The 24,682-nt window shown below is 49.3% G+C and overlaps 1 protein-coding gene across 1 annotated transcript in view; it reads left to right on the forward strand.

The window, feature by feature from the left end:
* Nucleotides 1-24,682, forward strand: part of pde4a (phosphodiesterase 4A, cAMP-specific) — a 73,188-nt gene that overhangs the window by 25,677 nt on the left and 22,829 nt on the right. Inside the window, exons 2-6 of the mRNA XM_076994038.1 lie at nt 9,793-9,978; nt 10,387-10,423; nt 11,220-11,290; nt 12,543-12,592; nt 16,016-16,128. Coding sequence (XP_076850153.1) covers nt 9,793-9,978; nt 10,387-10,423; nt 11,220-11,290; nt 12,543-12,592; nt 16,016-16,128 — 457 coding nt within the window. The remainder of the gene's footprint in view (nt 1-9,792; nt 9,979-10,386; nt 10,424-11,219; nt 11,291-12,542; nt 12,593-16,015; nt 16,129-24,682) is intronic.

Raw genomic sequence — 24,682 nt, forward strand, 5'->3', positions numbered from 1 at the left:
ATGAAATTAAATGCATGTTCTATCTAAACGTTTCTCCATCTGTGTTTGCCCTTCCTAATCACTTCCTGTGACTATTCATCCGTCTGGTTCACTGCTCTCAGCAGATCTTTAAGAGATGGGGCTGGGTCCAGGTGACCATCTTTTAAAACTAGCAACTTGTTTTGGACATCAGTTGACATAGTCTGTTAAAAGTTATGGGTGCCAAATAGTGGATTTTAACTGTTTCATTTACTTTTAAAGGGCGTTTAATGTCCAGGGAGGAATTAACTTAAAAGGTCGGGGAGAAGCAGAGAAGAGTAAAACTGTGGGAGGTAGGAGAGAGATAGAGAGAGACAAAGAAAGTGAGAGGAGAGAGAGGAAGAGATGAAAGAGAGGAAGAGAGGAGAGACAGAGAGAGGAAGAGATGAGAGGGGAAAAGAGGTGAGAGAGAGGAAGAGAGAAGAGACAGGAAGAGGGGAGAGACAGAGAGGAAGAGAGGAGAGACAGAGAGAGGAAGAGAGGAGAGACAAAGAGAGGAGAGAGAGGAAGAGAGGAGAGAGAGGAAGAGAGGAGAGACAGAGAGGAAGAAAGGAGAGACAGAGAGAGGAAGAAAGGAGAGACAGAGCGAGGAAGAGAAGAGAGGCAAGACAATGAGAGGAGAGAGAGGAAGAGAGGAGAGACAGAGAGAGGAGAGACAAAGAGGAGAACGAGAGAGGAAGAAAGGCATAGATGAAGGAAGAGAAGAGAGGATAGAGAATGAAAGAGAGGAATAGAAGAGTCTTTAGCGCACTGGTGGGTGGTCAGGAACAATTAGTCAGGTTGTGATGAGAGGTGTGAGATGTCCAACGTCTGCAGCCTGGGGGGTGGAGCTGATACTAGACTTGGGTTATAGAGGTTTACTGAGGGGGTATATTGGGGTTATAGAGGTTTACTGAGTGGGTATATTGGGGTTATAGAGGTTTACTGAGGGGCTATATTGGGGTTATAGAGGTTTACTGAGGGGCTACACTGGGGTTATAGAAGTTTACTGAGGGGCTACACTAGGGTTATAGAAGTTTACTGAGGGGCTACACTGGGGTTATAGAGGTTTACTGAGGGGCTACACTGGGGTTAGGCTATAGAGGTTTACTGAGGGGCTATATTGGGGTTATAGAGGTTTACTGAGAGGCTACACTGGGGTTATAGAGATTTACTGAGGGGCTACACTGGGGTTATTAAGATCAGTCCCACCAGGATTTCGCGGGCCTTTTTTGTGATTGTTGCGGGCTAAAAAAATTGTGATGGAAGTTGCGGTGTGTTTTTGCTTTTTTGTGAGTACATTGCAATAGGGAGTAAATGTTGTATGGTTTCCTCTATTTAGTAGTCCATTTTAATTATCTATTTACCTATTTATTCAGGGTTGCCAACTTTTCAAGATCGCTTGGAGTGAGATTTGAACCTGGAGGGGGTGGGGAACGTTAATTGTTGACGGGGGGGCGGGGTTAGCGAACATAAATTGTTACCGGGCGGCCTGTAAAATGGACACAAATTAAGTATTATATCGAGATCGATCGCCAGTGGTTGGCGCCAGAGCGAACTAGTAACTCATAGATATGGATCAGAGATAAATAAACTTTATCTCTGACTTTAAACTTTATCTCTGTTTAAAGTTTAAACTTATAAAATTTATCTCAGACCCTCACCGCTTGCGTGCGCTGCAGTGACTTTGTGGGCTACCGTTGCATTGTGGGGAATGTAGTGTTTGTGCGTGCAAAACATCATCGGGCGGCTGTGGCCTGCGGGCCGGTTCTAATAGAAATTAAATATCATCCAGGGGGCCATAGATAATCAATTCGCGGGTCGGATCTGGCCCGCGGGCCTTGACTTTGACATATGTGCTCTATGTGGTATGAAATAGTTTGGGCAGGAATGATCCCTCTCAAGATTTTGTATGCCCCGCCCCTTGAAACACAGGTGTTGGGACAGAGAATGCACAATGATCCCTCTCACTTTCTTGAAATGATCCCTCGAAGTGCAATAGCTCGGTGGCAGAAATGGACTTTCCGTCTCTTAAAAGACTATGAAAAATCACTTGGAGTGGATGGGCTGGTGCTAGAAATGTTAAACTTGTTAGAAATACATGTATGAACCCATCGTTGTGAAACAATAAAACACTGAAAACAAAAAAAAAACCCCGCTTATCCCCGCTTTCATGTAGTGTACCGGGATACTGCTTTTCCCGATCTTTTTGCCGTTATTTTCGTCGCTCATGCTGCTTTCAGTCTGCTCCTCTTGAACGTATATACGGAAGTAAGGCGGGAGTTTGTCGACGTCACATCAAGATGACATCATTGATTGGTCAAATTTGCGGGAAAGTTGCGGTGATTGGCTGAAGTTGCAACACCGCCCTGAATTCGCGGGGTTTGCTTGAAGTTGCGTTGAAGTTGCAAATCGCAACATCGCGACTTTCTGGAGGATCTGAAAGATTTACTGAGCAGCTACACTGGGGTTATAGAGGTTTACTGAGGGGCTACACTGCGGTTATAGAGGTTCACTGAGGGGCTACACTGGGATTATAGAGGTTTACTGATGGGCTACACTGGGGTTATAGAGGTTTACTGAGGGGCTATATTGAGGTTATAGAGGTTTACTGTGAGGCTACACTGGGTTTTAGAGGTTTACTGAGGGGCTACACTGGGATTATAGAGGTTTACTGAGGGGCTATATTGGGGTTATAGAGGTTTACTGTGGGGCTATATTGGGGTTATAGAGGTTTACTGAGGGGCTACACTGGGTTATAGAGGTTTACTGAGGGGCTACACTGGGATTATAGAGGTTTACTGAGGGGCTACACTGGGGTTATAGAGGTTTACTGAGGGGCTATATTGGGGTTATAGAGGTTTACTGTGAGGCTACACTGGGTTTTAGAGGTTTACTATGAGGCTACACTGGGGTTATAGAGGTTTACTGAGGGGCTACACTGGGATTATAGAGGTTTACTGAGGGGCTATATTGGGGTTATAGAGGTTTACTGTGAGGCTACACTGGGTTTTAGAGGTTTACTGTGAGGCTACACTGGGGTTATAGAGGTTTACTGAGGGGCTACACTGGGATTATAGAGGTTTACTGAGGGGCTATATTGGGGTTATAGAGGTTTACTGAGGGGCTATATTGGGGTTATAGAGGTTCACTGAGGGGCTACACCAGGGGTCGGCAACTGGCGGACCGCGGTCCGTATCCGGACCCGAACGCAGTCCTGTCCGGACCCAATCTCATTCCTGATTAACTGGATACGGACCCAAAAAAACCATATTTATTCATTTTGACGGGAGAATTAATTTTAAACCGGAGTATTTATTTCAGGGCTATTGAAAAAAACACTCCGTCACGAGTGCTACGTTCACCACCCCAGCTCAACAACTTACGTTCGCCACCCCCCGGACCTCAGTTGACAGCTATCTGCCAAAATTGGACCGCGGACAAATTTAGTTGAGTACCCCTGGGCTACACTATGTTATAGAGGTTTACTGAGGGGCTACACTGGGGTTATAGAGGTTTACTGTGGGGCTACACTGAGGTTATAGAGGTTCACTGAGGGGCTACACTAGGTTATAGAGGTTTACTGAGGGGCTACACTGGGGTTATAGAGGTTTACTGTGGGGCTACACTGAGGTTATAGAGGTTCACTGAGGGGCTACACTAGGTTATAGAGGTTTACTGAGGGGCTACACTGGGGTTATAGAGGTTTACTGTGGGGCTACACTAGGTTATAGAGGTTTACTGAGGGGCTACACTGGGGTTATAGAGGTTTACTGTGGGGCTACACTGAGGTTATAGAGGTGTTTTGTGGTTGGGAGCAGGGACTGTGTTGGGGAGGAAGGCCTCAGTCCTCGTGACGTCTTAGGCGCCTTTGTGAAGTTCCAAGTGGCACAGAGTGTGGGCTTTGGCAGGAGCGTGAGTTAGAGCCAGCGGGTGGACTGCTCCCTGCAGGGCGTGAGGTGGGGCTGCCACACGCTCGCCGGCAGGAATTGAACCAGCCATGTTTTCCAGAGCGCGAGGCTGCGTGTTTCCCCAGATTCTCAGAGATCGGGAGCATGGACCACCGAGCCTCTCCTGGCCAGAGGACACACGTCTGGTAATGTGTCCGAATTGTCTGAGAAGCGTGAAGCTCCTCTGTGCACACCCACATGAGGTGGAGACCATTCTCCTTCCCGCTCCACTTGCAGCTGGACCCTGATCCCGGCTCAGCTGCTGTAATCGCCTTCACCTGGACCCGCCTCCCACACCCCCGTCGGGCCAGGAAGCTCTCAGTGCCAGCTCTGACGCACAGGATGCCCAGCTCGGTTTAACTTGGCACCCTTTTGTGTGTTTGTGTGCCAGAGGGGAAGGGGAGGCCCTGCATCTCACCTGGTCAGCAGGAGAGGAGGCAGGATGACAAGTCTGGTGGAAGGAGAGAGAGATGGGAGGAGGGAGAGAGAGAGGGAGGGAGAGAGAGGGGCAGTGGAGGGAGAGACAGAGAGAGAGGGAGAGAGGGTGGTTAAGGGAGAGAGAAGGAGGGAGAGAGGGGATGGTGGAGGGAGAGAGAGGGAGGGAGAGAGGGGGTGGTTGAGGGAGATAGAGAGAGGGAGGTAGAGATGGGGTGGTGGAGGGAGAGAGAGAGGGAGGGAGAGAGGGGGTGGTTGAGGGAGATAGAGAGAGGGAGGTAGAGATGGGGTGGTGGAGGGAGAGGGGAAAAGAGAGCCGAAGAGAGTAGGGGGATAAACAAAGAAGGAAGGAAGAAGGAGGGATATATAGAGGTGAGAGAGAAAGGGAGAGAAAGTGGTGGAGAGAGAAAGAGAAGAGACAGGAGAGAGTGAAGAGAGGACAGAGAGAAGGAGAGGACAGAAAGAGAAGGAGAGAGAGAGAATGAGTAGACAGAGAAAGAAGGAGAGAGTGAGAGAAGGAGAGGAGAGAGAGAGAAGGAGAGAGTGGGAGAAGGAGAGAGAGAGAAGGAGAGAGAGGAGAGAGCTTCCACGCACTCCCCTAAAATATCCAAGTGACTCAGCGGTGAGGCTGATGGGATGTGGCCTTGCTGTAATGCACGGCTGGAGCGACAGTGCTGCTCAGCGAGACTCCTCTGAGCTGCTCTAGATCAGGGGCTGCTCTAGACCATGTGCTGCTAATCGTGCATACTGATGTGACAGCTGTAAAGCAGACAGCTGTTTTTCTGATCTGTCTTTTGAACAAACACCTCCTCCTTCTCCCTAACACCCACACAAACACGCTCTCCTGAACACACTCCCCTAGACCACGCTCTCCTGAACGCACTCCCCTAGACCACGCTCTCCTGACCATGCTCCTGGCCCCCAACTGGTCCTCAGCATGTGCACCACTCAGGCAGGTGCTAAATGTACAGGTGAAGCATGCAGCTCTAAGCACAGAGGTGGGGGCGACCTGATGGTGTCAGTTGGGGGTGGAAGGGCTGATGGTGCACACGTGGAAATGAGCATATGTGCTCGGCACTGGAGGAAACGGAGGCAGGAAATAAGTGTCACTCGCCATTCAACCCGCATACCTGAGTGTGTGTGTGTGTGTGTGTGTGTGTGTGTGTGTGTGTGTAAGGGTATGCATGGACGAGAGGTTTAACACCAACTTGGGAAAGGAGGACCAAGGATGGAGTTTTGTTCAGGGTCCTTTCTCTTTTAAATTAAGAGCGCCCAGCAGTGTACCGGACTCACCTCCTCGTGCTGGAGTGCGCGCGCTGCAGCTCGGACTGGTGTGTCAGCAAAGCCTACGGGACTCGCCCGACAGTTCACTTTTAATGAGGAATCAATCACGGGGGCAGCAAAAAAGCCCCAGCTAGGAAATCCGGTTTAATTAATCCATAAGAACTCAATAACTCCGATTTCGAAGCCTACTATAAACGGTTATTAATGGGACAATCAAAATATTTTATTTTTTCGGTATTAAGTACAAGGGTTGTCTCCGGGCTTCTACAATATAGAGTATAGGGTTACAGCTGCGTCAGGCAGTCGGGTGATGTAGGGCGCACGGGCTACAGTCATGAATACGGCATGAGTAGATGTGACTAACGGAGTGGGCCACGGTGATCTCAGAATAAATAACAGTAATGGTTTGGGCGAATGCGTTTGTATGGTCGAGTAGGAGGAGGGGGGGGGGTACCTTTCAACTAAAACATCCTGTGACTCACTGCAACTTCTCTGAGTAGCGTCCATTTTCCCGCTTCATTAGTCGCGCTCGAGTTTATTTTTAATTAATTTCATACTGTCGGCGCTACACCTCCAAAGGGAGAATAACTCGTGGAATAACCAAGCGCGAATCCTCGCCGTGTCCGTGTAGCCCTGGTCGAGAGAAAATGACCCTTCCGAGAGGACTCACGCCAGCGCCCTCAAAGCTCCATCCACACGTGCGAGTTGTTGTGCGTGTCAACTCGTGGCTCGCGCGCCACGCTGCTCGCGTGCTTCCTGGTCTTCCTCCCCGGCGCACATCAATATCGGGCGGCACCTGTGTGCAGTAATTGTTGTCAGTTTAGAGGCTCCCTGGAGTCACCGTGGGGTCATCCGGGGAGACAGACCAGGTAGACGCAGCAATCGATGCGCGCGCGTTTGTTTTCCTGCAGCTCGAGGAAGGTCTGGTGTTAGCGCGTTATCCTCTATAGGGCAAGGCGCACCCAGCTGGCACTAATTCGTCTTCCTCCGCGCACCCTCTGATCATCATGTCATTGTCCAGAGTTCTGCTCTCTCTCTGTCTCGCTGCCGAGCAGAAAGAGAGAGCTGCCAACGCCGTATCCTATAATCACAGTGCGCGTGTGTGTGCGCGAGCGCTCTCGTGTACGAGGGAAGCAGAGCGAGCGTGTTTCTCGTGCATTATCTCAGCTTGTGATCCCCCCCTCTCCTCATTGACTACTGATGCATATTAATCGCGATTTTCCAGGTGTATTCATCTAGGCGTTTGCGCGACAATACCTAGGTCATATGGAAGTCATCAGTATTATAAACACATCTGATATTTTCACTACCTCGGTTAAGGTTTTAGAAGGCCTCAGAGCGCACCGCTCCCGTTTCGGTATCGACAAGTGTGCAGTCTGCCACGCCAGCTCACGTTTTCATATGTAAAAAAGCGTCTTTCTGTTTGTGACTCAGTGAATATGCTCTGTGGGTCTCCCGTGGCCTATAAACAAACGAACGCGCCGGTGTAGCAGCGCGCGCGCTTGGCTCGTGCTTTCTTCGGCGCTGACTCACAGCCACAGAGACAAATTACAGAGAAAAACGCAGAGAGGGCGTTGAGGATCTTGAGAGACAGATGATGGGGATGGGGGGGAGCACGAATGAAAGAAACAGGAAAAATAAAATAAAAAATAAAAAGAAGGTGGATGGGCCAGGAAGTATAAAGGCACTAGGACCCATGAGGAAAGGGGAGAGTCGGGGAAAATGACGGCTGACAAGGCTTCTTCATCATTTGTTCCTCTGCGGATGGTGTCTGAGCTGTAGAGTGACACGGGAGGCGGACTGCGCCATTTATGCACAAGTCTCACTCCACTAGTTTCAGAAACGTCACGTGATGTTAAAAAATATTAACATAATACAGCAAATGCACATGGGTTGTGTGCACCTGCTCTCTCTCTCTCTCTCTCTCTCTCTCTCTCTCTCTCTCTCTCTCTCTCTGTCACACACAAATACAAAAATGCTCTATTATGTGTTTCTCATTTAATGTCACAAATCATTTTGGAGTAATCTAGAAGTTTGTAAGGAACTCATAGTGAGTTTATTTTGATGGGGTCAGGGCTCCATTTCTCTGCTCCTGCTGTAAGGGTGCATTCGCTACTGGGAAGGCCTGTCTCGAAGGTCAACCACCTGTTTATTTCTGGAAAAACAAAAAATGGATTTGGAGGAAAATATCACATGCTCTAGGCTTTCACGGTATGCAAACATTTAGATAGGCAGTGACTCACCACCTCCATCTCTCTCTCGCTGTGTGTGTGTGTGTGTGTGTGTGTGTGTGTGTGTGTGTATGTGTGTGTGTGTGTGTGTGTGTGTGTGTGTGTTCTCCTGTTTCTCTCTTTCTGTGTGTTCTCTCTCTCTTTCTCTCTTTCCCTGTGAGTGTGTTCTCTTCTCTCTGGAGCATTTCTGTTCTCCAGTTCGCCGTTAACCAAGTGCCTTTGGTCTTCATGACGATCTGTTTTTTTGTTCCGAGAGGAACTGTGTGCTAGAAGATAAGAGGAGTGGAAGAAAGAAACAGAGAGAGAGAGAAGAGAGTGTGTGAGGGAGGGAGAGAGAGAGAAGAGAGAGTGTGGTGGGAGGGAGAGAGAAGGGAGAGAGAGTGTGAGGGAGGGAGAGAGAGAAGAGAGTGTGGTGGGAGGGAGAGAGGAGGGAGAGAGAAAGTGTGAAGGAGGGAGAGAGAGAGAGTGTGTGAGGGAGGGATAGAGAGAGAGGGTGAGGGAGAGAGAGCGTGGTAGATGGGCTGTTAAGCAGAGACAGTAATGGAGAGAAGAGGGGGGAGTGGTTGGGCGGAGGCTGGCTGAGCTGAGGGCGGAGATTAGGGCGAAGAGAGGCAGAGTATGTGGGCGGGCGCGCTAGTGGTGGGGATCAGGAAGGTGTGGCTACATCTGCTCTGGCCTCCTTAATAATACAGACCAGCCATAGGAGGAGGAGGCAACACCCCCACCCCCCTCTCAGGAGCACTAGCTCCCGCTGCAGAGAGCAGCCCACCTGGCACTGGATACTTTGGGCTTTTATTTCTCTTTTTTTCCTTTTTTGTGTAGGGACAGGGTTATTACAGAGAGAGGGAGAGTGAGAGAGAGAGTGAGAGTGAGGGAGAGAGGGTGAGTGAGAGTGAGCGATTGAGTGCATGAGAGAGAGTGCGTGACAGAGAGAGAGAGAAAGGAAGTCTGACTGACAGAGAAAACAAGTGAGAGAAAGAAAAGAGAAGAGACTGAAGTCTTGGCATCTATTAGCAGCTGTTGGCATCTGTTGAGCTCTGAAACATTTCTTTATAATTCATGTGTGCATTTGTTATTTTGTAATTTGTTTGTGCATTTGAGCTTTTTTGCTGTTTGTGTGTTTGAGGTTTTGCCACATACCCACAATGACTCAGAGGAGGGCTGAGTGCCCCTTGAAGGTGTGGGAGGGGCTTGATGTGTGGGAGGGGCTTGATGGGCTCGTCTGCACTCGCATTGCTTCTCCTCTGCCATGCCTTTGTACCTGGACACGGCGCACTTTGACCTCCACCCGCCAGGCGGCTGAGGCTCTGAGTTTCGGAGCGCTGCGGTTCCCGGGATGACACCTACATCCTTCTCTTGGTTCAGACCTCCAGCGTGCTCCTGTTCACCGTGGCTCTGTGGTGTGACTGTACAAACACACCGCCATGATCTGGCAGCGCGTGTTCACACACGGTGACTCCTCCACCCGCCACCCGTCAGCCGTGGACCTCGGTCCTGTTTACAGTCGGGCTAATGAAGCGCAGGTTCCCGTGATTAAGGGGCGCGGGCCGCGGTCTGTCCTCTGACTGGGCTGATGGCTTCGCTAATGGAGGAGCCGGCGCTGAGCACCAGTCAGCGCTCTTTAGAAGGTCTCAGAGCACCAGCTGTCAGAGGACATGGGCAGCCAATCACGACTCTGCGCTCACGACACCATCGCCCTGCTGGAGAAACACGTTGGAGAAACACAGCTGAGGCTGTCTGGAGCGGGACGTGTGTGTGCACGATCAAAAAGACAAGACCTCTCTCTCTCTCTCTCTCTCTCTCTCTCTCTCTCTCTCTCTCTCTCTCTCTCTCCTGCTTTACTCTTAATCTCTTGGTTTTTCCCTAACTTTTTCTCTCTTCCTCCCTCTCTCCAGACTGGATGGAGAGAACGGACCGTCTCCCGGGCGTAGTCCGATGGACGTGCAGGCGGGTCCTGGTCTGGTGCTCCACCCCTCCTTCCCCCAGAGTGGCAGGCGTGAGTCCTTCCTCTACCGCTCTGACTCTGACTACGACATGTCCCCCAAGACCATGTCCCGCAACTCCTCCGTCAATAGTGAGGGGTGAGCACCACCTGCAGCGCTACACCTGCAGCGCTACACCTGCGTGTCACTAACATCTCACGGCCTTTACCTGCTCACACGCATCACTTACCTGCTCACACACGTCACCCATCACACACATCACTGATCTTCACACAGATCTTGGTCAAAGTTGGTGCAGAGTTTTCTCATTTATCTTTGTGCTGTCACTAACTGCAATATATATATATATATATAGTATGTTTCTGATGTTTCCTATCAGTGTGTTTCTATCCATGGCTTGTTCTCCTTCACTCTGTTCATCACTGATGTGTGACTACAGCAGCACTGCTGCCGCTGTTAGACCTTCTCAACACAGAAGGGTAGAGTGCTTCTCTCCTTCATGTCCAGAGTGACTTTCTCTCACACCTTCTCTCATGCTCTTTACAGACATGCTGAAGATCTCATAGTCACCCCCTTTGCTCAGGTAAGACCTGCTGTAGGAACGTCTCCAGTTTCTTTATGCATTCTGCCCAAAGTCAGTGTTGCCATCTTATTTTCTTCATGTTTTGCTTTCTCCACCTCTCGCCACCCTCTGCCCCTCTCTTCACCCTCACCTCACCCTCACCCCACCCTCTACCCCACCCTCTCTCCTCCCTCTACCCCTCCCTCTACCCCACCCTCTACCCCACCCTCTCTCCTCCCTCTACCCCTCCCTCTACCCCACCCTCTACCCCACCCTCTCTCCTCCCTCTACCCCTCCCTCTACCCCACCCTCTACCCCACCCTCTCTCCTCCCTCTACCCCTCCCTCTACCCCACCCTCTACCCCACCCTCTCTCCTCCCTCTACCCCACCCTCTACCCCACCCTCTCTCCTCCCTCTACCCCTCCCTCTACCCCACCCTCTACCCCACCCTCTCTCCTCCCTCTACCCCTCCCTCTACCCCTCCCTCTACCCCACCCTCTCTCCTCCCTCTACCCCTCCCTCTACCCCACCCTCTACCCCACCCTCTACCCCACCCTCTCTCCTCCCTCTACCCCTCCCTCTACCCCACCCTCTCTCCTCCCTCTACCCCACCCTCTACCCCACCCTCTCTCCTCCCTCTACCCCACCCTCTACCCCACCCTCTCTCCTCCCTCCACCTCACCCTCTACCCCACCCTCTACCCCTCCCTCTACCCCACCCTCTACCCCACCCTCTCTCCTCCCTCTACCCCACCCTCTACCCCACCCTCTACCCCACCCTCTCTCCTCCCTCTACCCCACCCTCTCTCCACCCTAGGTGTTGGCCAGTCTCCGAACTGTCAGAAGCAACTTCACCATTCTTGCCAATGTCACGACACCCACCAACAAGTCAGTACAATTCACCAGTATCACCTTCTTCCAGGTTCTGCTGATTTTGTTTGTCTTTCCTGCGTAGCGTCTCAGCCTCCGAGATGGACCCTTGTATCTTTACATTCTTTAGTTTTATAGAAAACTGGACATTCAGAGATATTTCCAATCAAGTCTCAGTTCTAGGCTGCTTTAATCACATGTTCAGGGTTGATCACCTACACTTACATCGGTTGCCAAACGCACTACACTGGTGATGTCTGTGATGTCTCTGATATCCTCTGTTTACTCAGACATTTATTCTAATTAATATAATTATTCTGGTTTTACTAGTTATGTGGGTATATTTTTTATATGTAGAATTTCATTTTATTACATTTTTTTTTTGCTCCAGACTGACAGTCTTCACTATTTGGACACAAGTTTGGAGCACCTGTAAGAACTTCCCCTCTTCTGAGAACACTTCCTACAAGATGAAGGAATGTGTCTGTGGGAATTTCTGCTTATTCATACATTTCTGACTTTGTTGAGGTTGAGTTCAGGACTGTGTGGTTAGTCTGGGTCTTCCACACTGAGTCCAAACCTCTGAGCCCTGGGGCAGATCCATCACCCCACAGAACACATCTCACCTGCTCCAGAGTCCAGTGTCCGTGTGTTTTACACCTCTCCGTTTGGTGGTGTCATGGAAACCCAGGTCACCAAGCTCCCGGTGCAGTGTTTGTGCTGACGTTAATGCCACAGGACGCTTGAAACGCTGCAGTTACAGAGTCAGCAGAGTGTTGGCCACTTTTACACACTGTTCTCCACCCGCTCTGGACGTGGTCTGACACTTTGTGGCTGAGTTACTGTGGTTCTTAAGCGCTTTCAGTTTTCAATAATATCTCTCCCAGTTGATTGTGGAATTTCTAAGAGGGAAGAAATTTCACGAACTCACTCCTTTGTCAGTCCTGGCATGCCAGTTCTTTCACAAATATTTGTAAAGGCAGACTGCATGGCTATCTGCTGGATTTTATAGCCCATCACTGAATTCAACTATTAAGAATACCTTTGTCCATATAGGTGACAGTTCTAAAAAATAAATTAAGTGAAATGATCATGTCAGATCCAAATGTTTTCTGTGAGTAACCTTTTCAGCTGAGCCCTTTACAGTCGATGTACCTGTAGACCCGTCTGTAGCCCCACTGAGCTGACAGCACAGGACAGTGTGGTGTTGTCTGTCAACAGAAGGAGCTCTTCAGTTATTCATAGTCTGTAATTCTCTTTTTGTCCACAGAAGGTCGCCAGTGACAAGCCAACCCACCGTTCCCCCAGCAACGCTCTCTGGTATGTTTACTGTAATAAAACTTAGCAACTGTGGAGGCCCGCCCACTCCCCCCTAGCCCCTCCCCCTCCCCCCCACACTGTGGAGCCCTCCCCCTCCCTCTCACGAGCACTCTTCCCACACACTGTCTCTCACATTCACTTCCACCAGGCTTCCTGTTGTAGGCACTGCTGCCAGCACAAAACGCATCATATCAGCGGACGCAGTGGCACCATATGGCCAGCAGGGGCTGGAGGTTTACCAGACTCTTTAATCACACTAAGAACAGCCCTCTGCGGCTAGCCTCTGGTGAAAATAAAATTAGAAATCATCTGGTGTCAGGATGAAAATGTCTTTCTCTCAGTGGCGCCCCCTATGCCACAGTGAGTGAAAGACATATGAGCAAAAATACACACCTCTTCTACATGTTTACCAGTAAACATTAGTAATGAGGACTTTCTGGTAGGGTTAGTTAGAAACATTTAGACTGTTTTCTCGCTGTGTCCATTCTACACCCCCAAGTAACATTTAACGTTCGCCACCCCCCACTGGTCAACAATTTACACTCGCCACCTCCCCCACCCCTGTGTCAGTATGACAGTGTCCTTGTTTTTTGTCAGACCTAGGTGGCAACCCTACTTTCTGGTCATTAACATTTGGATCAAGAGGTCCCTAAGGGCGGTTCTGCTGTTTAATTAATCTGTGTAGGCACACTAGAGATGAACAGTGAAATGCTTCTTGTCATCAGGTCTGATATCAGTCCTCCTGAAAACCAGAAAACAACATACACCTATACTGTACTATACTGTACACACACCAGAACGACACATAGCACACACACACACACACACACACACACACACACACACACACACACACCAGCATGATTCTAGCATGCCACTACCACACAGGACCATATTAAACCCCTTAAAAACCATGACTATGAAACATGTGGCCCACCTCTAAGTGAAGATTTTATAAGTGCAATATAAAAACAGTGGGAGCATAATGAGGAGACCAGTATTCAGTAATAAAACACGCCTACACTAATTCTGATGCAACAGGACACCAAAGAAAAGAACAGGCGCGCCGTCTGAACGCACTGTGGTCTGGAAATATGGCTAAGATGCCCATTGCTTGACTCCTCCTGAAATGAACATGGTTAATTTAGGAGTTTCATATGTTATATATATTTAAATATACAACTTTTATTTTTAAATTGTCAAATTTCACAGGAGGTGTCATCATTTAATACACTTTGCTAGCTTATGTGATCAAATGTTTACCAAAAATAGAACCTAATATTAAATTAAATTTTGGATTTTAAAGTGGTCATTAGATCACTTCATTAGATCACATTAACCTGGGACTGCAGTCTGACAGGTTAATCCACTTCTGCAAGCGTGTCAGTGTCTGATCTTGATCCTGGTGCGAGTCATTTTCTTTAGCTACCAATGAGGAACCAGAACCGTTCTGATTTGCAAATCTAATTTGGAACCATTTGGACTGATTTGTCACATTTCCACTAAACTGGTTCTGGACCCTAAAAGTTTGTTCCCAAGTGGAACTAAAGAATTGACTTTTCAGCATGAACCTTGACATGTCAGGTTCGATGTGCTCCATGGCATTCTGGGTAACAGACCAGTAAACCAGATTACTGAGGCACTGAATTCAGATGCAGTAATGCTGAAAGCTGACCCTGAATCTCTGTCTGTTACGGCTGTCGGTGCTGTTAGGCTGATTAAACATGTAATGTTAATATATTTCCATGACTATTTAATATTGTTATATTCATTATATAAATGTTATTGATTATCTATTATTATAGAATTTTTTATCATTATGTATATTATTATTCATCTTCCCATACACAAAGCTGTCAGTTAACCGGTCAGTATATGTTCCAAATCTCCCGTATGGTCATGAGCTCTTGGTAGTGACTGAAAGAATGGGACTGTGGATACAAGTGGCTGAAATAAGTCTAGGTTCTCCCTTAGAGAGAAGGTGAAGAGTTCGGTCATCCAGGAGAGACTCGGAGTAGAGACGCTGCTCCTCCACGTAGAGAGGAACTTGCTGAGGTGGTTCAGACATCAGGTCTGGAGTGCATGTCCAACAGGGAGGAGACACTGGGGAAGACCCTGGACACATCCTGGTGGAGAGCTCATATCTCTCAGCTGTCCTGGGAACGCCTCAGTTTCCCCCAGAAGAGCTGGAAAAGGGGGCTGGGGAGAGGGAGACCTGGGCCTCTTTGGTTAGGCTACTGCCCCCGTGACCCAGACCCGGATAAGCAGATGTGAATGGATGGATGGATTATATCTTTTATTATCACCAATAGTCGCTCCATTCTTACTGTTTTTGTGAGAGATTCTTAAAGCTTTGTAACAACACAAATGCTCACAGGTAATCTGTGTGCTCCACCATGTTGGCACTACCGTTTACGTCTAACCTGCGCTACGCCACGTCCTCTGCTGGAGACACATCCTTGGTTCCAACAAAAATTGGTACAAATGTAGCCCAGAGTCTTGACAGCACCAATGCTCTCAGACGCCCAAACCAGAACAATTCTGGATTGTTCCAGCTGCCACACTGTTGTGTTCACTCTACAGATTTTTATATTTTGTCAGAAAAAGTGATTACAGTGATTCATTCATGGACCAGGTGATCTTTGAGCATCTCAATCACGGACCAGGTGATCACAGAGTGAAGTCACAAAAGATGTCATATATTGCACATGCAGCACAGTTGAGTTTTGAAACAAAACATAAAAAAAGCTTTTTACATTTTCATTCAAACCAACCTCCAATTAACACAAGAAATGAGCTGTCAGTGACAGTTTGGCAAATGTGAAACAGAACTTCAGAACTTCAGATGGGGACAGAAGCCTGTGTTAAGATGTTTTTAGGCAGGTCTGGTTTTCTTTGGTACTGAAAACTATTTAAGTATTCAAAAATGTCTTTGCTCATTTCAGACCTTCTTTGATGCATGATTTTAATAGCTATTTTTATCAATATCAACTTAAGTCAAACATCTACAGACAGGATAGCACTTCATAAATTTCTATTGCTGGTAGCAAATGTGATAATCCAGCTGTGTGACAAAAAAAAGAGAAAAAAATCCATTATTCATAAGTCATTTGATCTTTCCTTGTGAAGTTAAAAAATATTCATACTCTTTCATCACTGTAAGAAGACAGAGTCAGATTAATAACACTTTTAAGAACTCATAAAGAGTCTGATTTAAGGTTTTGAGGTTAATAAAACCTCTAAGTGTAAATCCTCATTACATAACATATCGCCAACATTGTAATTTAACCAACTTCCACTGTGTTTTGAAAGTGATGCTAAAACATGATTCTGCCCCTCCTCCACCCTCCTCCACCCTCCCCCACCCTCCCCCACCCTCCTCCACCCTCCTCCACCCTCCTCCACCCTCCCTGCACCACCCAGACGAGACGTACCAGCAACTGGCTCGTGAGACACTGGAGGAGCTCGACTGGTGTTTAGACCAGCTGGAGACCATCCAGACGCACCGCTCAGTCAGCGAGATGGCCTCCAACAAGGTGCACCTTCTTCCTCACAGCATTGCCAACACTGTTTACTACAGTTCCCATAATCCCCTTTGGCTACTTGCCCACGAGGGAATTTTGGGAGGGGGAATTTTGCCTGTCTTGGCAGCAGTTTCAGGTTGGACCAGAGACTGATTCTGTAATTCCAACCTGTTAGGTCTAGCTGAATTCTGACTTTAAAAATAAGATGCTTGCAGTTAAAAACAAGTTGATGCTTGCAGAATAGAATGCAGAAAGGGACCGCTGCCTCTGATTGGTCCTAAGCAGATGGATTCTATCATGGTTCTGTATACACACCAGCAAACTCTCATACATGCCACACAGCCTTTAAAAACCACACTTTAGTTAACAACCTCACCTCTGTTAACAACCTCACCTCTGTTAATGATCACACCTGTGTGAATGACCACACCTCTTTTAATGACCACACCTGTGTGAATTGACCATACCTGTGTCAATGACCACACCTGTGTGAATGACCACATGTCTGTGAATGACCACACCTGTGTGAATGACCACACCTCTGTTAATGACCACACATCTGTTAATGACCACACCTGTGTGAATGACCACACCTCTGTTAGTTACCACACATCTTTTAATGACCACACCTGTGTGAATGACCACACCTGGGTTAATGACCACACCTGTGTGAATGACCACATGTCTGTGAATGACCACACCTGTGTGAATGACCACACCTGTGTGAATGACCACACCTTTGCTTTCTCTCACTTCCTCCTTCGATGTATATTTCAAATTTCATTTTTGATTAACCGAAAAGCCACAGTTCTGTTGTCCATCACCAAAAGAGGGAAGGAGAGAGACATAAAGTGAGAGAGAAAAAGATGGAGAGAGAGAAGTGACAGAGGGAAAGCATAGAGAGAGAAAGAGGATGAAAAGAGGAAAGGAGGGAGAGGATGGGTAGTGGAAAAGAGGGAGAGAGGGGGAGAAAGGGAGGGAGGGAAAGAATGGAAAGAGGGAGGGCAGGGGAGGATGGAGAAAGAGAGAGAGAGCGAGAGGTTGGATAAAGAGAAAGAGAGGGAGAGAAGATGGAGAACGAGAGAGGAGGAGAGGATGAAGAGAGAGAGAAAGAGAGAGAGAAAAGATGGAGAAAAAGAGAGAGGGAGAGAAGATGGAGAAATAGAGAGAGGGAGAGGATGAAGAAAGAGAGAGAGAGAAGATGGAGAAAGAGAGAGAGAGGGAGAGGATGGAGAAAGAGAGAGAGAAGATGGAGAAAGAGAGAGAGGGGGAGAGGATGGGAATGATGGAAGAGAGGCAGCTCTTGGGAGCTCCTGATGCGGATGTTTATGCTTTAACCTTGGTTGCTACCGAGCTGCAGCAGGCACTGCCTTCCTGCCTTACCATTGGCTGTCTGCTGTGACCACAAGGCATGCGGCTTGGGTACTGGCCAATGACAAATCGGTTCCTCTCTTTGATACCTTCTCCCTTAAAGAGACAGGAACATTTTCTTGTTTTTGTAAATTCTCAGAATCAAGATGAGTGGGTTGCAAAATTGAACACCATTATTCAGTTTCATTTTTGCATGTGGCACACACACTGTGGTAGATGGAGGATGGAAGTAGAAAGCAGCGGTGTGTGTGTGTGTGTGTGTGTGTGTGTGTGTGTGTGTGTGTGTGTGTGTGTGTGTGTGTGTGTGTGAGTGTGGGGGGTGAGCGAAGGAGAGAGAGAGAGACAGAGATGGAGGGAGAGAGGGTGAGAGAGAGAAGAGGAAAGGTGCATGTTGGTAAACAGACTGCAGATTCATTAAAGGCTTGTGTGAATTTGAGCTAACCTGAGTACATATATAATGACAAAGCACATGCATACATGCACACACACACACACACACACACACACACACACACACACACACACACACACACACACACACACACACACACACACACCTTCCCCAATTTTCCCACACACTAACATGCCCTCTGCAGCACATGCGCATTCAGGGTTGTCCTCGCTCCCACACACACACACACACACACACACACACACACACACACACACACGCTCATGCGCACTCCTCCTACCAGAGCAGGCTGATTAGCGTGCGAGAGCCGTCTGCAGCACCCAGGGAGACGGAGGGAGAGAACACAAGCAGGCAGCAGGGATTCGGCTCGCGGGGCGGACTCAGCCGTGCGGGGGTCGTGCGGGGTCGTGCACAGGGGACACAGCCACGCTGGATACATCCTTGCCGGAGCAGGATCAGCACACGCGGCCGGAACACTGGGCCCCGGCTCGGAGCTGCGGGGTGGGGGAGGGGAGGCACGGACAGGCAGCCAAACACAGGCGCTTTTCCCAGACCCGCGCTCGGCTCGGACTCCGGAGCGACTCGATTAGCCGTCAGCAGCTCCGATTGTCTCATCGTCGCCTTGTTGTCCTGTATTTGTGTCTGTTGCTTGTGTCTTTTTGACTCAGTGTTCTGTGGATTACTGCGTCCCTGTCAGTGCTCATCTGTCTGTGTTGTTTGCTTCCATACTATCCCGTCATCTCTCTCTCTCTCTCTCCCTCTCTCTCTCTCTCTCTCTCTCTCTCTCATCCCTCCTCTTGCTACACCTCCATCCTTGTGTTTCTTCCCGGCACTGCACTGTCTCCATCACCACTCCCCCCCCCGTGCCCTTCAGACGCTCTCCCCTTTCCTGAGTTCTCCACATTCCTCTCTTCCTCTGTCTGCCACTCTATTGGATTCTGCTCCTCTCTGCTCCGCTCTGCTCATCAGCTGGGATGCGATGTAGCTCCTTCAGCCTGCGCACCCACCGGTTCCGGGTGAGCCGTTTGCAGGGTGCCATCGCCCGCCTCAGAACCCCGGCCTCGCTCCTCCGGACGGCCCGGTCCGCGACCCGACACCTGCATGTAGAGCACTAGAGGAGTGAGAGGTGGAGACAGAGCGCCCCCCCTCCGCCCGCACAGCCGGACTCAAGCCTCCCGCCGCCCGACCCGTCCGGGCGAACCCGTCGTTCTGGAGCGTCCGGGCCGGGTAGGCTGTGGCCTGGGTGCCCATACCCTGACGGCACGCGCCAGCCTGTGGGGTGCCCGGCCCAGGCCCGCCCCGCCGCACTGCCGTGCCTCCTGTCTGTGTCCGCGGCCCACGCCATCCGCCTCGCTCAGCATGGGTGTGGTGGAGGCCCTGGAGTCGCCCGCCTCTCCCCGGCCGTCGGCGGGCCCCTACCGGCCACCCCACTCCTCCAGCTACAGCTGCCTGCAGGGGAGGGGGGGGGTGGAGCTGGAGATGGAGGCTGCCAGCACCAGCAGCGGTGGCAGCATGGTGCTGGAGGGTGGAGGGCAGACAGCCGAGCACAGAACCCACCTAGTGGACCTGCTCTGTGACACCTGCTCCAAGCCCTGGCTCATCGGCTGGTGGGACCAGGTAGGCACATGACCTGCAGCTGGCCAATCGGAGGGAAGCTGGAACAACTCAGGATGGGGGTGGGGGGGTGGGGGGGGTTTCTTTGAGTAATTGTGGGATTAAGCATGAGCTGGAACCGGGACGAGGGGCGGGTGCAGTACAGTTAGGTAATTTAGCAAAGAGACATTTCTGGGTTAGACAGCTGGAATGGAAGTATAGAGATATACTGGATGTACAAAGGGCTTGTAAACAATATGCTTGGGGTATTTGTGCCACTGATGTCTTTGCTTTGAGCAAGAGGTCAGTTCTGGGTTCTGACCTCTGACCTTATACCTGGGGCACAGAGAAAATGGCGGCTCTGTGGGTCACTTCCATCTGTTGTTTTGTGTGCTGTGCAGAGAAGAGGCAGCCCCAGATGAAGTGTCTGCATGTCTCTCAGTCTTTCTCCCTCTCTCTTTTTTCTTTCTCCATCTCTCTCTCTCTCTCTCTCTCTCTCTCTCTCACTGTGTCCCTCGTCCCTGCCTTCTTCCACTGCTGTCCCACTGGCTAACCTGTTAGTCCTGATTCTGCACTCATTTGGCAGAGGTGGCTAATTCACAGAGAAACTCTTCCACACACACACACACACACACACACACACACACACACACACACACACACACACACACGCACACAGACTACCACGGGCTGCGTGTGGATGCTGCAGTGTGCGGCCCTCACACTGGCCTGTCTGTGTCTACACCTCCAACTTCTGCTGTTGCATTTCACTCTTTCATTTATATTTTAGCTGTTATTTTTATTGGTATTTTGGTTTTTATTTCACTCTTTTGCTCTTAGATTTTGTTCTTGTTCTTTTTATGATATGTTCCATTTTGATCTTGGTTGTTATGTTGGACCTTTGGGATGTGGGACATCCGAGAGTTGCTGTGTTGTCTCATGAACTGACCCACGACTGGGGTGAAGAGTACCAGGGTGTTCATTTTCCCTATCTAATGTTTTATTGTATTTTTTGTAGTCCAAATAAGCTTGATCTGTGCCATGGGACAGGCCCTGATAGTGATCGCCTAGTAACACGTCTCTTAGTAACGGAGCAGACATTCCAGCTTCATGTGCTCTCTCATGCTAAACCAGCAGCAGAACGAGAGAGTTGGAGTTATGACTCAGCGTCATATGAACAGAGCTCTGGGACAGTATGTGCAGTTATGTACTGCAGTCTGGTGAAGGAGCCACACTGGGTCTGCAGGCCTGGAGCAGGAGCACACACGTCTAGATGTACAGTTCCAGGATTTAGCAGATCCAGAGTGACTTATGAAAGTGCTTTGTCATCTGTTCATAGAATGTATCCTAGCCAGTACAGGAGGTTAGAGTTCAAGATACCTCTGAACTACAGGAGTCAGTGCTGATACCTACAAATGCAGAATAATCATAAGCTCTATATCAGATGATGAGAAGTGGGATAATAAACAATGTCAGACAATAACTAACAGTACCAGAAAATATCAAAAAATACCAGACAACTAGAGTTGTACTAGAGTACTAGAGTTTCAGCTGTAGGTTAAATGGTCATTTAAATTTTTCACAGATAGGTAAGTCAGCTGCCTGTGTTTGCGGTCAGTGGAGATTCCACCATCCAGGAGCAGGATGGTGAAGAGTCTTTATGAAGAGTCTCTATGAAGAGTCTCCATGAAGAGTCTCCATGAAGAGTCTCTATGAAGAGTCTCCATGCTTGTCCTCCATGACACTGGGAACATGGCGTTTCGAGCGGAGTTGTGCTTGAGGTTACAGGTGGTCGAGATACGGATCGGGCTTTGCCCATTGTCATTGTATATGGAAAGGCTGGTCCATTCTTGCTTTGTAGGGTTTTTATCTGATGTGAGCAGCTACTGGAAGCCAGTGAAAGCAACGCGGCAGTGGAGTGACGTGTGTGAACTTTGGGAGATTATTGACTAGTCCCTGCTCTGCAGGGAACTGTAACGTAGCACATAAGGCCCTGCTGCAGGGAACTGGAACTGTAACGTAGCACGTAAGGCCCTGCTGAGCAAACTGCTCACAACAAGCAGGATGATCTTTGCCTCCCATGGTTGATCACATACATTCACATGCAGAGAAGAGAGCAGCTCATGGTGTTGGAGACTGCATGATGGGGACTGTGATGGGCACTGGCATAGGGACTGTGATCATGGTGGGGACTGTGATTTGGACTGTGATTGTGATGAGGACTGTCATAGGGACTGTGATTGTGATGGGGACTGTCATAGGGACTGTGATCGTGATGGGGACTGTTATAGGGACTGTGATCGTGATGGGGACTGTGATTTGGACTGTGATTGTGATGAGGACTGTCATAGGGACTGTGATTGTGATGGGGACTGTGATCGTGATGGGGACTGTCATAGGGACTGTGATTGTGATGGGGACTGTCATAGGGACTGTGATTGTGATGGGGACTGTCACAGGGACTGTGATCGTGATGGGGACTGTCATAGGGACTGTGATCGTGATGGGGACTGTCATAGGGACTGTGATCATGATGGGGACTGTGATTTGGACTGTGATTGTGATGAGGACTGTCATAGGGACTGTGATCGTGATGGGGACTGTCATAGGGACTATGATCGTGATGGGGACTGTGATTGTGATGAGGACTGTGATCGTGATGGGGACTGTCATAGGGACTGTGATCGTGATGGGGACTGTCATAGGGATTGTGATTGTGATGGGGACTGTCATAGGGACTGTGATTGTGATGGGGACTGTTATAGGGACTGTGATCGTGATGGGGACTGTGATTTGGACTGTGATTGTGATGAGGACTGTCATAGGGACTGTAATTGGATGGGGACTGTGATTTGGACTGTGATTGTGATGAGGACTGTGATCATGATGAGGACTGTAATCGTGATGGGGACTGTCATAGGGACTGTGATTGTGATGGGGACTGTCAGAGGGACTGTGAATGTGATGGGGACTGTGATCGTGATGGGGACTGCCATAGGGACTGTGATCGTGATGGGGACTGTGATTTGGACTGTGATTGTGATGAGGACTGTGATCATGATGAGGACTGTAATCGTGATAGGAACTGTCATAGGGACTGTGATTGTGATGGGGACTGTCATAGGGACTGTGATCATGATGGAGACTGTGATTTGGACTGTGATTGTGATGAGGACTGTCATAGGGACTGTGATCATGATGGGGACTGTCATAGGGACTGTGATCATGATGAGGATTGTGATTTGGACTGTGATTGTGATGGGGACTGTCATAGGGACTATGATCGTGATGGGGACTGTCATAGGGACTGTGATCGTGATGGGACTGTCATAGGGACTGTGATCGTGATAGGGACTGTCATATGGTCTGTGATCGTGATGGGGACTGTCATAGGGACTGTGATCATGATGGGGACTGTGATTTGGACTGTGATTGTGATGAGGACTGTCATAGGGACTGTGATTGTGATGAGGACTGTCATAGGGACTGTGATCATGATGAGGATTGTGATTTGGACTGTGATTGTGATGGGGACTGTCATAGGGACTATGATCGTGATGGGGACTGTCATAGGGACTGTGATCGTGATGGGGACTGTGATTGTGATGAGGACTGTGATCGTGATGGGGACTGTCATAGGGACTGTGATCGTGATGGGGACTGTCATAGGGATTGTGATTGTGATGGGGACTGTCATAGGGACTGTGATCGTGATGGGGACTGTTATAGGGACTGTGATCGTGATGGGGACTGTGATTTGGACTGTGATTGTGATGGGGACTGTCATAGGGACTATGATCGTGATGGGGACTGTCATAGGGACTGTGATCGTGATGGGACTGTCATAGGGACTGTGATCGTGATAGGGACTGTCATAGGGACTGTGATCGTGATGGGGACTGTCATAGGGACTGTGATCATGATGGGGACTGTGATTTGGACTGTGATTGTGATGAGGACTGTCATAGGGACTGTGATTGTGATGAGGACTGTCATAGGGACTGTGATCATGATGAGGATTGTGATTTGGACTGTGATTGTGATGGGGACTGTCATAGGGACTATGATCGTGATGGGGACTGTCATAGGGACTGTGATTGTGATGGGGACTGTGATTGTGATGAGGACTGTGATCGTGATGGGGACTGTCATAGGGACTGTGATCGTGATGGGGACTGTCATAGGGATTGTGATTGTGATGGGGACTGTCATAGGGACTGTGATCGTGATGGGGACTGTTATAGGGACTGTGATCGTGATGGGGACTGTGATTTGGACTGTGATTGTGATGAGGACTGTCATAGGGACTGTGATCGTGATGGGGACTGTCATAGGGACTGTGATCATGATGAGGATTGTGATTTGGACTGTAATAATGATGGGGACTGTCATATGGACTGTAATTGGATGGGGACTGTAATAGGGACTGTGATCGTGATGGGACTGTCATAGGAACTGTGATCGTGATGGGACTGTCATAGGAACTGTGATCGTGATGGGGACTGTGATCGTGATGGGGACTGTGATTGTGATGGGGACTGTGATTGTGATGGGGACTGTGATTGTGATGGGGACTGTGATTGTCATGGAAGCCGTGATGGAAGCCGTGATGGGGACTGTGTGTGTGTGTGTGTGTGTGTGTGTGTGTGTGTGTGTGTGTGTGTGTGTGTGTGTGTGTGTGCATGTGTGTGATTTAGAGGAACACCATGCAGTGTTGCGACAATGAAGAGATGGATGATAGAAGGAGTGGAAAAGTGAGAGAGAGAGAGAGAGAGAGAGAGAGAGAGAGAGAGGAGAGAGAGTGAGGATGAGAGAGAAAGACAGAGGCAGAGAGGAGGAGAGAGGGAAAGAGAGAGAGAGGGAGAGGGAGAGAGAGGGAAAGAGAGAGGAAGAGGGAGGGAGAAGGAGAGAGAGAGATTGAGTGTGAGATAGTGAGATAGTGAGTGAGGGTGAGAGAGAAGTGCCCGGAGTGATGACCTTGGGGTAGGTCAGCGACAGACACCTGCCTCCTCTCTCCCTCCGTCACCCAACCAGCCACCTCGCTCCCGTCATGCCGCAGGAGAGACCTGCAAGGAGGCAGTTGCTAAGGAAACCCACTGGTTGCCATGGCGATTGTAACGTGTGAAGGACTAGCCAGCGGGATGAAGCCGGGGTCTCATCCGACTCCCACGAGGAGTGCGCCTGCTCAGA

The sequence above is a fragment of the Brachyhypopomus gauderio genome, unplaced genomic scaffold (assembly GCF_052324685.1).
Source record: "Brachyhypopomus gauderio isolate BG-103 unplaced genomic scaffold, BGAUD_0.2 sc132, whole genome shotgun sequence".
Classification (NCBI taxonomy): domain Eukaryota; kingdom Metazoa; phylum Chordata; class Actinopteri; order Gymnotiformes; family Hypopomidae; genus Brachyhypopomus; species Brachyhypopomus gauderio.